This window comes from Trachypithecus francoisi, unplaced genomic scaffold (assembly GCF_009764315.1).
Source record: "Trachypithecus francoisi isolate TF-2019V2 unplaced genomic scaffold, Tfra_2.0 Lachesis_group0, whole genome shotgun sequence".
Lineage (NCBI taxonomy): Eukaryota > Metazoa > Chordata > Mammalia > Primates > Cercopithecidae > Trachypithecus > Trachypithecus francoisi.
The window spans coordinates 18437744-18452362 of NW_022681453.1; the positions used below are offsets into that span (position 1 = coordinate 18437744).

Here is a 14619-nt window from a genome sequence, read left to right on the forward strand (position 1 = left end):
TCTGATTGCTGAGCCCACACTGCCACCTAGCGGTGGCCCCTCTCATGCCCTCACTAGCCAAATCTCCATAGATTCCTCCCTTCTAGGATACCCTCCCCTGCACCCCAGGGATGGACCTTACTGCAAGATTCCCCTGCCCCACCCTACCCAGAACAATCACAAGATGAGTCACAAGAATACACAGCAGTGCCTTCCCCAAAGTCTCCCTCATTTGGCCTCCATCCTGTCATCATGTGCAGCCTCCCCTCTCCAGGAAGGACAGAATATGTGTGTGTGTGTGTGTGTGTGTGTGTGTGTGTGTGTGTGTATGTGTAGGATTTAGCCACCTTCACTTTAAGCTATTCCAAAGTCTCTGTCCCCTTGGACACACAGCTATATGAAGGGCTGTGTGGCAGAGTCTGCCACCATGAACCCACTCCTCACCAGGCCTAGCCATCCCACATGCCAAATCCTCCCATCATAGTGGAGGGGATGTGGCAGGTGGTTGCTGGAACATGAGCACTAAGGGAAAACCACATATTCTGACTTTCCTGGGCTAAGTGAGTAGTTGCAAGTCATCTCTCTGATGGACCCATGGGGGGAATGCATGTGCCTATGGAAGCATGGACACTGGTTATAGGGACTGGGAGGGGAGAAGCAGTACCTTTGCTTACTTTTCATACTTCTGTATAATTTGAATTAATGACAATGAGCAAGTTTTACTTATGCAACTTAAAATTTTAATAAAAAGAGACAAGCTTAAAAATACAATTATAAACTTTTTAGAGCAATTATACTCTAACTCCATTTTAAAGAAACAAGACATCTTCACGTAACATTCAGTGAGATGCCTTTGGCTGAGGCAAGGAGCCAGCCTCCACCCTCAGCTGCCTAGCCTTCTGCTCATCCAGAATGACATTTTGCTCAGCCTCAGGTTCACCAGACTCAAACTAGTTGCCTTTAGAGAGCAGAGCCTTCATTGGTGCCCTCAGCAGTAGAAGCTTCCAGATCATAGGGCTTTCTAAGAGGCTCTGAGATCTTGAATCAGATTCTCAGGTTGGGCTCAGGGACATCAGTCCTGGGTCCAGCTGGGCATAAATGCGTGTGTGTGCACATGTGCATGTGTATCTGTGTGCTTGTGTGTTATATGAATGTGTATGCAATGTGTAAAGGTGTGACTGCATGTGTACATGTGTGAGAGTATGTTTGCACATGTGGCTGTGTGAGGAGCCAGAAAGGACTAGGAGAGGAGGCCATAGTTTAAGGATAAGAGCCCAGCCTTGAGGTTGTGCTTTGGAGTTGGAATGGGGGCTCTGTCATGACAGCTGCTGACCTCAGACAGGTCACCTAACCTCTCTGGGATTTTCTGTCCTGTGTGTCTGTAGTGTGGGGCAGAAGGGATAGTGTGACCTCCTCCAGTCTCTGTAAGGTCGGTTCCAGGGAGAGCACCTACCCAGCATCTGGTCTACAAGAAGTGTTCACTATGGCCAGCTGAGGCTATTGTCTGGAGCCTCCTGCGTCACTGAATACTGCTAGCCTAAAGGTCACCTGAAAGAAATAGGGGCAGAGCCCCCAACCCTGTCTCCACTCAGCAACTGCACACAGTGGGTACTCACGAATAAGTTGTAGCACCATTTCAGTCACTCATTCACTCATTCATTCACAGGACGAGCATCTTTCCAAGAGCTACTTCTCTGATGAGTCTGGACATGCAGCCCAGGGGTCCCTGAGTGTGTGTGTGTTAACCAGTGGGGCTGAGGGGAAGGCGCTCACTAGGCCTAAATTCGGACGCCAGGAGTAGGACGGCTGGGAGATGCCTCTGAGTGGGACCGAGGTCCTGGTACCTGCAGTCCTGTAGATGGCCTGTAGATGACAGCAGAGGCCCACGCAGAGCCCCTGCCCTGAGCCGCAACCTTCCCAGTCCCAAGTGAACCAGCTCGCTCAGGTCCCTCAGCTTCCGGATTGGGGGAGTGATGTACTGTGCGCAAGTAGCTCAGATCTGTCCCAGGAGACAGCCACAGCCACCCTCCCTATGGCTCTAGACAAGTTGTTTTCTCCCCAAGGACCGCGGTTTCCTCATCTGTGAAATGAGAGCTGTTTAACAGCCGGTGTTGGGAAAACTAGCTCAAAATACATAATGTGGTCTAAGATGGGCTTAACAGAGACTTAAATGTGCAAGGCAAAACTAGAAAGCTAATGGAGAATATCTGTCACTCGGATGGGGGGCAGAGACTTTTTAAACACGACGCCAAAAGCCCAAACCATAAGGTGAAAGGTTGGCGGATCTGACCAAATGGCAACTCGGGATTTCTGGTCCCCAGAACGCTGTATATACCAAAGGGAAGCAACGAGTCAAGCGGGAGCTGCACAAAAGCGGGCAGTCGCCAGTGCTGGAGACGCCCAGAGCCATCAGAGGCTAAAGAGTGGCGAATTCAACAACGACGAGTTGCCACTTCCCTCGGCATGTTGGCAAAAATTAAAAAGTTGAGTACTCTGAGAGTTGGCCACCACTAGGCAAGTCGGAAGCCTAGCAAGCCATACTGGAGGGCCACTTGGCAGCGTGCAGAGCAAACACCTGACTCAAGGAGAGCTTTCAAGAGAAAGAAGACGTCCTGCGCTGTCACGTTCTAGGACACGAATAAAACCCGGGACCCGCACAGTAGCGCACTGCCAGTGCAGGAGCCTCCCTGGGTGGTGTCCCTGGAAACCGAGGAAGTTACCGCCCCCTCGGGAAGCCACGCCGCCTATTTTGTTCCGGCTCGGGGGCGGGACCCAGTCGAGGCCCGCCTGGCCCTTTAAGGCTGACCTAGCGGGGCCCCAAGTTGGGATGACGCGCAGGGAGCTGGGGTTGGAGGGCGGGGGAGGTCACGTGGGCGCCGGCAGCGCGACTCTCGGCCCTGGGCGCTCTGCGGCCGCCAGCTCCCGCCACCGCCGCCCCTGCCCCTCGCTGGTGCCTCAGCAAGGTGCGTTGCCTCCAGGTACGCCCTCGCCAGGTACGCCTTCCTGGGTCCCCTCTGCGGCCTCCTTCGGGGACCTCGCGGCCATTAGGCGCCCTGCCCCTTCCCTTCTTGACACGTGCCCGGGCGGCGCTCGCTTGTGCCCGGGCGGCGCTCGCTTGTACCCGGCCGCGCGACCACCGACCCCTGCGGCAAGTCTGTACTCTCTGGCCATTCGTCCCGCACTCCCAGCTTGCCCCGGGCTAGCAACCCAGCCCAATTCAGAGGCTCCAAAGCTGTGGTGTGTTGGAAAAGTCTGGGCGGGACTCACTCTTCCCCTTTCCCCCAGGTGCCGCTAGAAGCGCCAGGCTGGGGCCGCCTCCGAGCGCCCCGCGGGGGCCATGGATGGTGAAACAGCAGATGAGCAGGGGGGCCCTGTGCCCCCGTCAGTTGCACCCGGCGGACCCGGCTTGGGCGGTGCTCCAGGGGGGCGGCGGGAGCCCAAGAAGTACGCAGTGACCGACGACTACCAGTTGTCCAAGCAGGTGCTGGGCCTGGGTGTGAACGGCAAGGTGCTGGAGTGCTTCCATCGGCGCACTGGGCAGAAGTGTGCCCTGAAGGTCAGTGAGCCCTCACTGAGGCCTGTATCCTGGAGGGTCCACAGCGGAAGCCTGTGGGTGAAGCTATGTCTAGCGCCCCTGCTAAGCTTCCTATGCTCAGCAACATGTTTCATCCTCATACTGTCCTGTAAGGTCAGGCTTGTGGTCCTCCCTACTTTACAGTTGGGGAAACTGAGGCGTAGTCTAGCTAAGCTTTGGGTGTCCCAGTGAGCAAGGAGTGGAGTCAGTATGGCTAGAGCTGCTGTACCCGGAAGCAGGGAAGGGGTGACTCCTGACTCTGGGGTTCTGGCTGGACCCATGTGTTCAGGCCCAAAGGGGGTCTCTTGTTCAGCTTGGCTGCCCCTTACATGTGAAGCTCCTCTGACTGGAATGGATCTGTTTCCCTTTGCTGGAAGCTGAGCCCTCACCAAGGCTTGGGTGGGGCTGCTTCTTCCCTGTGGCCCCTGCCTGTCTGGCCTGGAGTGGTGTGAGCCTCCCAGGGCTGGCCAGAGGACAAGGCTGATGCCCACTGCACCTGTGGAGCCTCAGGAGGCTGCTGATGGACTCCTTTCGAGTCGCTGGTCCCATGTTGAAAGGGACAGGCTCTGGTCCAACCCACCCCTAGTTCCTGGGCAGAGGGCGGGCCAGCCATCTAACCACCTCAGACTATAGGCTCCCTGGAGACCTAGCATGCTGATATAGGTGACATGGTGGGGGTCGGGGGATGTGGGGGTTGGTTACCTAGTTCTGGCTTAAGGCATACATCTGGGCCTTGGGCCACACCCCATACCCAGAATCCCTTGAATCTGTCATCTCTGGGGTCTTTACTCCTCTGTAGCTTGTGCCAATGGATAGGTGGAGCATGGCAGGGATAATGACTCCTGGAGGCTAGCAGTACAGCAAAGGCCCTTCTCATTTTACAAAAGATTTTGTTGTTGTTGTTTTTTTTGAGACTCCATCTCTCTCTGGAGCTCCGTCTCCGGCTCTGTTGCCAGGCAAGAGTACAGTGGCACGATCTTGGCTCACTGCAACCTCCACCTCCCAGGTTCAAGTGATTTCCCTGCCTCTGCCTCAGCCTCCCAAGTAGCTGGGACTGCAGGTGTGTGCCACCATGCCCAGCTAATTTTTTGTATTTTTAGTAGAGACAGGGTTTCACCATATTGGCCAGGATGGTCTCGATCTCTTGACCTCGTGATCTGCCTGCCTCGGCCTCCCAAAGTGCTGGGATTACAGATGTGAGCCACTGCACCCGGCCTTTACACAACTTTTAATTATGAGTCCAAGTGCAGAGTCCTCTAGATATGGCTAATAGGTATCCTGTGTTTGCCAGTTTCATGACCTTGGATGATATCCTAGACTCTTGAAGCCAGGTTTCTGCATCTATTCATGGGGAAAGATAAGGAGTTGTTGTGAATATGAAATGAGATTATACGTTTAAAGCACTTGGTACAGGACCTGATACAGGTCTGGAGAGGTTACAGGACTTATTTAAAGCACAGGATCTTTTTTTTTTTTGAGACGGAGTCTCGCTCTGTGGCTCAGGCTGGAGTGCAGTGGCCGGATCTCAGCTCACTGCAAGCTCCGCCTCCCCCGTTTACACCATTCTCCTGCCTCAGCCTCCTGAGTAGCTGGGACTACAGGCGCCCGCCACCTCGCCCGGCTAGTTTTTTGTATTTTTTAGTAGAGACGGGGTTTCACTGTGTTAGCCAGGATGGTCTTGATCTCCTGACCTCGTGATCCGCCCATCTCGGCCTCCCAAAGTGCTGGGATTACAGGCTTGAGCCACCGCGCCTGGCCTAAAGCACAGGATCTTAAAGCATCTGAGCAGGGAGCTGGGCCCAGCTCTCTTGTGTCTTTCCCAGGACCACTAGGGGCAACAGAGGAGGTTGTCTCCTGACTGCCTTGGAGGGGATCATGCGGGTGGGTCTAGGAGAGGATCAGGGTTGGGCTGGTGGGGCTGGGCCCCAGGTATAGCTTCTTTGCCCACTAACCCAGCAGTCGAATGGGGTGCGGGAGCTTTTCAGAGTCTCAGGAATGGGATTCTCTGAGTCTTTTAGGGAAAAAGTGACTCTTCTGAGGGCAGACGGGGATTCTGAGGGCAGACGGGGATTCTGAGGGCAGAGGGGGATAAGGGGATGAGGAATGAGAGTTTTCATCCCCATCTGGGCACCATTTAGCCCTTCCACCTGTGCTATGATTGAGGGCAGTCTGGGTGGGTGAGGGATTGAGGCCAGAGACCCACTTCTTAATACCAAGGTTTTGGCCCTGTGGGCCAAGACTGAGCTCTGACCAGCCCCTGTGGTGTCGAGATGCTGTGGGTGAGTCAGGGATGGGGTGGGAGATGAGAATTTGTAGGCCCACACAGTGCCAGCTATAAGTAAGGCTGGACTTAACCCCTTCCCCATAGATACTATGTCTGATGAGTGACTTGGGGTAACTTCTGACTGCAAGAACTTCCATAGCACCTCATCAGTGCTCTCCTTGTTCTGGACTGGGAATTGGGTCAGGCCTGGAGTGGGTTTCCCTCTGTACCCCTTTATGGGTGAGCATGGCTGGGGCTACTAGCTTGGGACCTTCAGGATCTGGCCCTAAATTGGTGCTCAAAGGGGACATGGATTAGTTGTGGCTCCCACTCCAGGACCTTCCTGTTCTTGGTATCCCTAGTGACCAAGTCTAGAAGTCACTACCCAGCTAAGTAGGAATTTACTATCTCCCAATATTGGGCTAAGCACAACCTCTGATACAGTCATTTTACCTGTCTTGTGAGTGGTAGCTGTGGCCATGAGGAGGAAGGTGGCACTTCCCCACTTATAGCTTCTGCCCATTGCCCAGGAGGGCCAGGACCTGGGGACCTCAGTACATGGGCAGGCCTGGGCCCAGGGAGCTTAGCCAGCTCGTGATGGATCACAGTCCTTTCCTTACATCTGCCTAGCCTTCTCCCCCCAGTTGCCCCAGCTCAGCATAGGCAACAGTCACGGGCTCTGTGTCTTTCTGCCTCCCTGGTGATGTGCCCCAGGTTATCAGGCTGGCCTGTCCTTGTTTTATAACCTGAACTTGTTCGGGCCATCTCTGCCCATTTGTCTCATGCTCATTCTCTTGACTCTGTTGCAGCAAGATGGCAGATAGTGCTTAACAGGAAGCCTGAAACTCAGCAAACACTCATAAAACAGGAAGAGCTGTGGCCACTGTCCCTGTAACTGTTGCTATTCTGTGGAGGCCCTAGAGGAACAGGTCCCTCCCTCCCAGGGAGCTGGGCCTCTTCTGCTTTCCCTTAGCCCCTGACCACCTGCTAGGTTCATCTTGGCCTCAGTCATACTCAGTGGCTCCCTCCCAAGGCTACCTTCTGCTGCCAGTGCAGCCATTCTACTCCAAGCACTCATTGCTGTCCTCTTGACAGGAACTGGAGGACTGCCTTTCTTGGAGAGGGTGTATGGGCTAGGCAGTCCTCCAGTGTCTGCTCCTCCTGACCTCTTGCTTGTGCCCTCTCCCAGGCTTAACTAGTTAATTAGTACCCTTCAGCTTTCCCTTTAACTGGGCACAGCCCTGCAGATTTATCACGTATCAGTTACCCCACCACATCCAAGACCTAGTCCCTCAAACTTTATCGTATATGTGAAAATTGGGACCCAAACTGAGTCACATGACTTGAAGTGGGGGATGTAGGAGAGGCCATAATTTTCTCCCCTCCTGATTTCCTGCCCAGCCCTCTTGTGGTTTTTGGCCTCTTGGCAGGCAGAAGTGACCATGGCACTTAGTATCTCTAAATAAAAGCAATAGGCTGGGTGCAGTGGCTCGTGCCTATAATCCCAGCACTTTGAGAGGCTGAGGCAGGAGAATTAATTGAGTCTAGGAGTTTAAGACCAGTCCTGGCAACATAGTAAGATCCCTATCTCTATACAAAATTAAAAAATTAGGGCTGGGTATGATGGCTTATGCCTGTAATCCCAGCACTTTGGGAGGCCAAGGCAGGAGGATCACTTGAAGTTCGTTCGAGACCAGCCTGGCTAACCTGGCGAAACCGTGTCTCTACTAAAAATACAAAAATTAGCTGAACACAGTGACTAGCGCCTGTAATCCCAGCTGCTGGGGAGGCTGAGGCAGGAGAATCGCTTGAACCTGGGAGGCGGAGGTTGCCGTGAGCCAAGATCATGCCACTGCACTCCAGCCTGGGTGACAGAGTGAGACTGTGTCTCAGAAAAAAAAAAAAAATTAGCCAGGTGTGGTGGCACACACCTGCAGTCCCAGCTACTTAAGAAGCTGAGGTGGGAAGACTGCTTGAGCCTAGGGGTTTGAGGCTGCAGTGAGCTGTGGTCATGCCACTGTAACTCCAGTCCAGGTGACAGAGTGAGACCTGTCTCAAAAATTGAAAGAAAGAAAAGCAATAAAAGGCCTTACGGAGACATAATGGTGGGGTCTTCTTTCCTGCCCCTGTATTCTGGACTGTGGGGCTGGGGGCTCTTCCCCTCTGACCCCTAAAGCATGTTAGAAGCTCTTCTGGGCTCCCAGTGCCCTTTTGCCTTCTTTGTTAAGGAGAGTAGAGTGGTGGGGTGGTGGATCCACATGTCCAGGAGACCCCTGCAGAGTCCTCTGGGTCAAGTCTTTGTAGCAGGCATCTTCCTTCTGGTTCCCAGGATCTGGGGAGGTTGCTGGAGCTGCCTTCTCTGGGATAGTTTCCTTCCCCGTGATGCCAGTTGGCTTCCGTGAGCCAGGCTGCTCTGCATGTGGGATCTCAGTGATGCCCCAAAGCACAACACAGAAGAGGGCATATTTCTCCTGACAGATAGGAAACTAAGCTCTGGAGACCAGGAGGAGATCTCACAGGGATTTGAGATTACACAGGGATTTGGGGACTTGGCTGTATATGTTCTGAGCCTCTAATTGTGGCATTTAAAGCCTCTACAGTCCAACCCACTTCCCTTTTCTACCTTAGGTGACATCTTTCCTTCTCCAACACTGAAGACTTTCTTCCCATCTGTCAAGATTCAGCCCCAGTGCCACCTCTTCCAGGAAGCTGCCCAGAGTTCCTGGCTTTGGGGCAATGGAACCTTCTTTAACCCCTAAAGCCATAATACTCCCCTTTGACTCAAAGCACCTTTATAGCACCTGGGCCCAAGGCCTGGCATATATCGGAGACTCATGAATGCTTATGAAAATAAGCAGGCTCTGGCCCCTCTGAGCTTTGGAAGGAGCATCAGGAGCTGGACTTTTTCCAGGTTACACCTTCTCCATAGGAGAGGGGTTCTTGGATTGCAGCTCAGAGATAAACCACAGAGAAATGTTATTTCTCCTCTCCTAAAGTCTGAGAATTCACATTGTTATTGGAATCTAACAGTTCCACTGCCTCAACAGACCTCATGGGGAATTCCTGGGAGAAAGGAAATGCCCGTTCATGAGGCCGTTTCTGCCCACTGCCTGCTGTCCAGGCTGCACCTCTGAGTAGACAGAGGGTATAACCAGAATGCTGAAAGGAAGAGAGAACATGATGGATGCAGAGACTGGAAAGCAGTGGATCCAGAGCCCAGTACCCTGGATGCCTCACTCTCCCTGGGGGGATGGTGCCCACTGCTCCATGGGTGAGGCTGGCCTGTTGGGGCTAGTGCTGTTGAGCTGGATTTGAAGCCAGGTGAAGCTGCCAGGCAAGCCAGGCCCTTCTTCATTTGGCAGCCACCAACCCCTCACCTATCATCTCCAGACCGGTCAGATCAGCCTCCGCAGGGCCACTCATCAGAGGCAACAAATCAGGAGGCACATGGAGGGCCTGGCAGCCCTGTACAACAGAGTCCCTTGAAATAGTTTCACTGCCCCCTGCGTTCTCCCAATGCTGCTCCTTACCTGGAAGGAAAGAATCTGAGGAGCCAGAGTGTTAACTGCCAGGGATGGGCAATTTGCTTTTTCATGAAGATCCTGGGGAGGGCATCAAACCCTACAAAATGCAAATAGTGGAATTTTAGGCAGAGGTTGATTGTTCTGAGATGGTTCATACCGTGCCTGGCTGGCCTTGCTCACTGTTTTCGAAGCTATGCTACCAGCCTACTCTGAGGGTCACCTCTGCTGGGGCTTCTAGGATCTTTCCCCATCCCATCTAGGAGCTGATGCCAGCTCTCCAGGATTCAAGCCTTGGTGCTGTGGATTCTGATACCCCCATAAACGGCTAACAGTTTTTCACAGCATTCTGCCCAGCAGGTCCTGTCCACAGTGCACAACGATGCACAGCATGAGTTATCTTACCTAACTCTTATCACTCCCATTATATGGATGAGGTTCAGAAGTCAGCAACTTGCCCAAAATGCACAACTAGTGGGTAGCAGGGCTGAGCTGTGAGCCTAGTCAGTTTGATGCTAGAGTCCTAGCATCTAAGTCATCTCACTCCTCAATGCGAGTCTGTGGGGACACGGGAGGGTCTCTGAGACTTGGCCCTTGGAAGGATGCTGGCATTGTCCTCTCTGGCTCCACTGGGAGCCCTGGCAGTCCCAGCTGGGCCCTGAGTGTTGCTGCCAGTGTCTGCCTACATCTGCCCAGTCCTCCTCACTGTATGGAACTCTATGCCAGTGATTGGACAGGTGGCAGTCCCGTGAGGCCAGCACACAAGGACCATGATGACTGTGGAGGCCACCTCAGAAAAGGTCATGTGCCTTTTCCCAGGCCTTGTGAGTCTCAGACAAGTGGAGCTGAGCAGAGCCCAGAGCACCACGGGTAGGAAGTCAGACTGGTGAGTGGGCGAGTGGAAACTATCTGGGCTGGGCCAGCTAGGAGAGGCTTCCTGGAAGAGGTTTCCAGTTTAATCCAGACCTCTGGTTTGAGAAGGATGTGGATGACAGAGGAAGGCACAGGGTGCATGTGTGTGCCTGTGCGTGTGTGTGTGCGCGCGTGTGTGCACGCGTGTGTGTATGTGTATGTGTGTGTGCATGTGTGACAACATGCCTGGTTTACATATTCAGTACCTGCTGTGGAGTACCAGTTTCCCACTCGCAGACCTGTGTTCTGGCAGGATGTGGTTGACCTCAGCAGGCCGGTGTCAAAGTCCTGACAAAGCCTGGAAAGCTGAGGGAGGACCAGAGGAATCTGTGGAGGAAGAGGCATTTGTGTAGGGCTTTAAAGGGTAGAGCACCATTGCTGAGGGTGCTACAGGGACTCCTGGATCACCTGGGCTGTTGTTCAGACTATGTGGGAAGGACTCAGTTTTCATTACAACAGAGGTCTGTTATATCTCTTCTGAGCTTCACACCTGGGGAAGTGGAGTTAGATCCCTCATCTTCCTCTACTGGGGACATTATCATGGAAGACCCCTGGGTGGAGGCAGCGGTTGGAACATCTGGCTCTGTAAGCCCGCAGCCTCCCTTGGCTCCAGGCTGCCATGTCTGATAGTGAAGGCCCACAGGCAAGAGCTGAGGACATCCCTAGGTGAGAGACATTCCAAGCATACCTGTGCCGTGAGACTGTGCACCAAGCGCTTCCTGGAGAGCTGGCTCTGCTGCTCTCAGGGCAGTGAGACCATGGCTCCTGTGAGCGCTGGTGTTTTCCCTGGAGAACATTAGTTCTACTGCTCTCCCTCCATCATTGGACATCTTGTGTGGTCCCAGATGAAAGGCCCCACCTGGGGTTGAGAGAGGAACAGCGCTCTCAGCTTAAAATGTTTTCTGCGACATTCTCCCTAAGTAACTTTGGACTAAAGGTGGTTTCATAATCTTTTGCAAAACCATCATCTTTGTGGTGCAGTTGAACCCTGGATTTGAATATGTGGTGGGGAATAGGATCCAGTCTTGGTGACTGTTACTATCCCTGCATTCATGCTATGAGACAACATAGGCCAGCAGACACTCTCAGAAGGCAGGGCTCTCATTTGGGGTGGCCTGGGGGCATTTGCTGGTGAAACGTTATTGGTTTTTATGAGGGTTCACCCTGCACCTGGGGAAGCCAGCCCCTTGAGGGACAGGAAAGAATGGTGTGAAGGGAGCTCTGGGTCCTGGTCTCTTCCCCACCCTCCTGCCCTTTTGGAACTAAGTGGATTAGGCCCTGTGCAATTGTGATTAAAATCCCGCTGTGTGGGAACCGTGGAGGTTTTGCTTAGAGCAGGAACACGAGGCTCCTGTTTGGGGAACAAGGAGCCTCAGGAGGCCCTTTCAGCACTAGACAGGCCAGAGATGCTGAAAGATTGCTTTTGTTTTTGAGGCGGGTTTGATATTAGGGTTGCCTTTTTCTTTGGATAGGGCTTTGTCTTTGCTGCCTTCTCATGGCACTAGCGATCTTTCTGTCCTCTGCCTCCTCATCCCTCTCATTTCTCCTTTTCCACCTGTTTCTCCTGCTATTGCTCTGTCCCCACTCTCCCAGGCCTTGCCAGTTTGCCTGTCTCATATGTTTCAGGCCTGATGGCCTCTTTTCTGCAGCCCGGCAGGCTGAGGGCAGGCGGAGGACAGAGCAGGGCCAGGTCAGGTGCTGAGGACTCATCCTGGTCAGCAGGCAGCTCACTCCCCCACCCCCACCCCAGGGGAGGGTGGGGGTGGGGAAGGAAGGAGTGACTGCTGTACCCATGCCACTCACAGTGTCCCCTCCTGCTACCCGCCTTGACCAGGTGTCAGCAGCCTTGGCAGTCAGAACAGTGGAGTCAGGAGTTCTTGGGCTGAGCTGTAACCTGAGGAGATCCCCCGCCACCCCCCCATGGCTTGTGTGAAGTCAGCTTCAGCTGCAGTCTCTGCTGTTGGGTCTCCTTTTACGGCCCAATGGTCTGAGACTTCTGCTTGGAACAATCGTGTGGGACTAGGCACAGTATGACCCCCAAGGGTTCCCTGGCCACAGTCAGGTGTAGATGGGGCTGAGATCTGACCTGAGTCAGAGCCTTAGAGCCAGCCAGAGGAGCTGGTGGGAGTCTGGGAGGGCTCAAGGTGTGAGGTACAACCTGCTTCCGTTTTTACAGAGGGCATAACTGAGTGTGAGCTACACCTGCACTAGCTGGGGTGAACACTCAAGAATCTCTAGCTGGCACCCTGCACCTGACCACCCTCGCCCTGCTAAGGCTCAGAGGCTACATTCAGGGGCCTGTGGGACCAGAACCTTGAGCTGCCACACTCATTGCCCCATTCTTTTTTTTTTGAGACGGAGTCTCGCTCTGCCGCCCAGGCTGGAGTGCAGTGGCCGGGTCTCAGCTCACTGCAAGCTCCGCCTCCTGGGTTTACGCCATTCTCCTGCCTCAGCCTCCCAAGCAGCTGGGACTACAGGCGCCCGCCATGTCGCCCGGCTAGTTTTTTGTATTTTTTAGTAGAGACGGGGTTTCACCATGTTAGCCAGGATGGTCTCGATCTCCTGACCTCGTGATCCGCCCGTCTCGGCCTCCCACAGTGCTGGGATTACAGGCTTGAGCCACCGCGCCCGGCCATTGCCCCATTCTTAAGGGTTCAGCCTCCACAAGAGACCCATAGCTCATCCAGAGATGCTCACCCAACATTAACAGCCCCTTTCTCAGGATGTGGCAGAAGGATTGGCCTCTCCATGCTTTCTGACAGGCAGTGGCACAGGGGGCTGGGGGATGGCAATAAGGGTGTCCACTTGCTGAGTGTCTCCTACATGCCAGGCACAAACACGGCAGAATCAGAATGGATTATCACCCCCATGCCATGGATGCAGAGACAGGTTCAGAAAAGCAGAGTAGGCCGGGCGCGGTGGCTCAAGCCTGTAATCCCAGTACTTTGGGAGGCCGAGATGGGCGGATCACGGGGTCAGGAGATCGAGACCATCCTGGCTAACACGGTGAAACCCCGTCTCTACTAAAAATACAAAAACTAGCCGGGCGAGGTGGCGGGCGCCTGTAGTCCCAGCTCCTCGGGAGGCTGAGGCAGGAGAATGGCGTAAACCCGGGAGGCGGAGCTTGCAGTGAGCTGAGATCCGGCCACTGCACTCCAGTCCGGGCGACAGAGCGAGACTCCGTCTCAAAAAAAAAAAAAAAAAAAAAAAAGAAAAGCAGAGTAACTCGCCCAGGGTCACGTAGTATGGACATGGCCCTGTGCTGGAACCCAGGCCTGGCTCTCATCCATTCCTCCCTGCGTGTGTGCTCCTCTGGGAATCAGGAGCCACAGTCTGCTCATCTGCAAAATGAGAGCCTGGGCCGGGTGCACTGGCTTACGCCTGTAATCCCAGCACTTTGGGAGGCTGAGGCGGGTGGATCACCTGAAGTCAGGAGTTCGAGATCAGCCTGGTGAAACCCCGTCTCTACTAAAAATAGAAAAATCAGCTGGATGAGGTGGCACATGCCTGTAATACCAGCTACTTGAGAGGCTGAGGCAGGAGAATCACCTGAACCTGGGAGGTAGAGGTTGCAGTGAGCTGAGAGGGCACCATTGCACTCTTGCCTGGGCGGCAAGAGTGAAACTCCATCTCAAAAAAAAAAAAAAAAAAAATACGAGAGCCTGGGTGCTCTGCTTGGCAAAGGCCTCCCTTTTGGTTGTGAAGACATGTTAGGTGGGCAATGATCATCGGCAGTGCCAGGGAAGCAGGCAGGTCAGGGGGGCCTGCCTTGCCCACTGCTGGGGCTGATCTTGCAAGTAGATAGACAGCATAGAGACTGGTCAGAGGGTGCCCCAGGATGCCTCTCTCACACCAGTCAGCAAATGGTGTTGTCAGGGGGAACATTTGTCTATGGTGATGCCACCAGCAGGGGCTATATTCTGCCAGGCTCAGGAGCTCTGGGGGTTATGACTCAGGTTTGGGGACCCCTTCTGCTGTACTTCATGGCCTAATTAAGTGCTTGAGTCAGGGTGAGCCAGTACCAGGGTGTGTCCTTACCCTAGGCAGGCCCAGGAGAGGGGGAGTGAGTCACTGCCACCTAATCTCATGGCAGGAACAGGCAGTGTCCCTCAGAGCTGCCAGGCCACCACCCTGGTCCCCTAGAGGGCAGGGTCTCCCCCTCTTCCTCGTAGCTATGGCTCCATGGTATGATCAGAGACTAGGAAAGCTTTCTGGGAGCCAGCTGGGTGTCAGTGCCTTGGGAGTCCTCTGGTTGAGCATGAGCAGGAGGGGAGAGGGGCCGAGGACCAAGGGAGACTGGAAGCCTGGATGGCCAGTGCCCCTGCTACCCCTGGGAGGAGCCTGAGGAGAACAGTGGCTGCCTGTGCTCA

The 14619-nt window shown here is 54.1% G+C and overlaps 1 protein-coding gene across 11 annotated transcripts in view; it reads left to right on the top strand.

Moving 5' to 3' along the window:
* Positions 1 to 2791: 2791 nt before the first annotated feature.
* MAPKAPK3 (MAPK activated protein kinase 3) overlaps positions 2792 to 14619 on the top strand; it is a 34213-nt gene continuing 22385 nt past the window's right edge. For 2 of the 11 annotated variants that reach the window (XM_033208794.1, XM_033208829.1), the window contains exons 1-2: positions 2792 to 2942; positions 3265 to 3535. In XM_033208794.1, the coding sequence (XP_033064685.1) occupies positions 3317 to 3535 (219 nt within the window). In that variant the 5' untranslated portion in view covers positions 2792 to 2942; positions 3265 to 3316. Of the gene's footprint in view, positions 2973 to 3264; positions 3536 to 8444; positions 9395 to 14619 lie in introns of those variants that run through there. The other 9 variants (XM_033208787.1, XM_033208819.1, XM_033208837.1 and 6 more) reach the window with 8 other exon arrangements.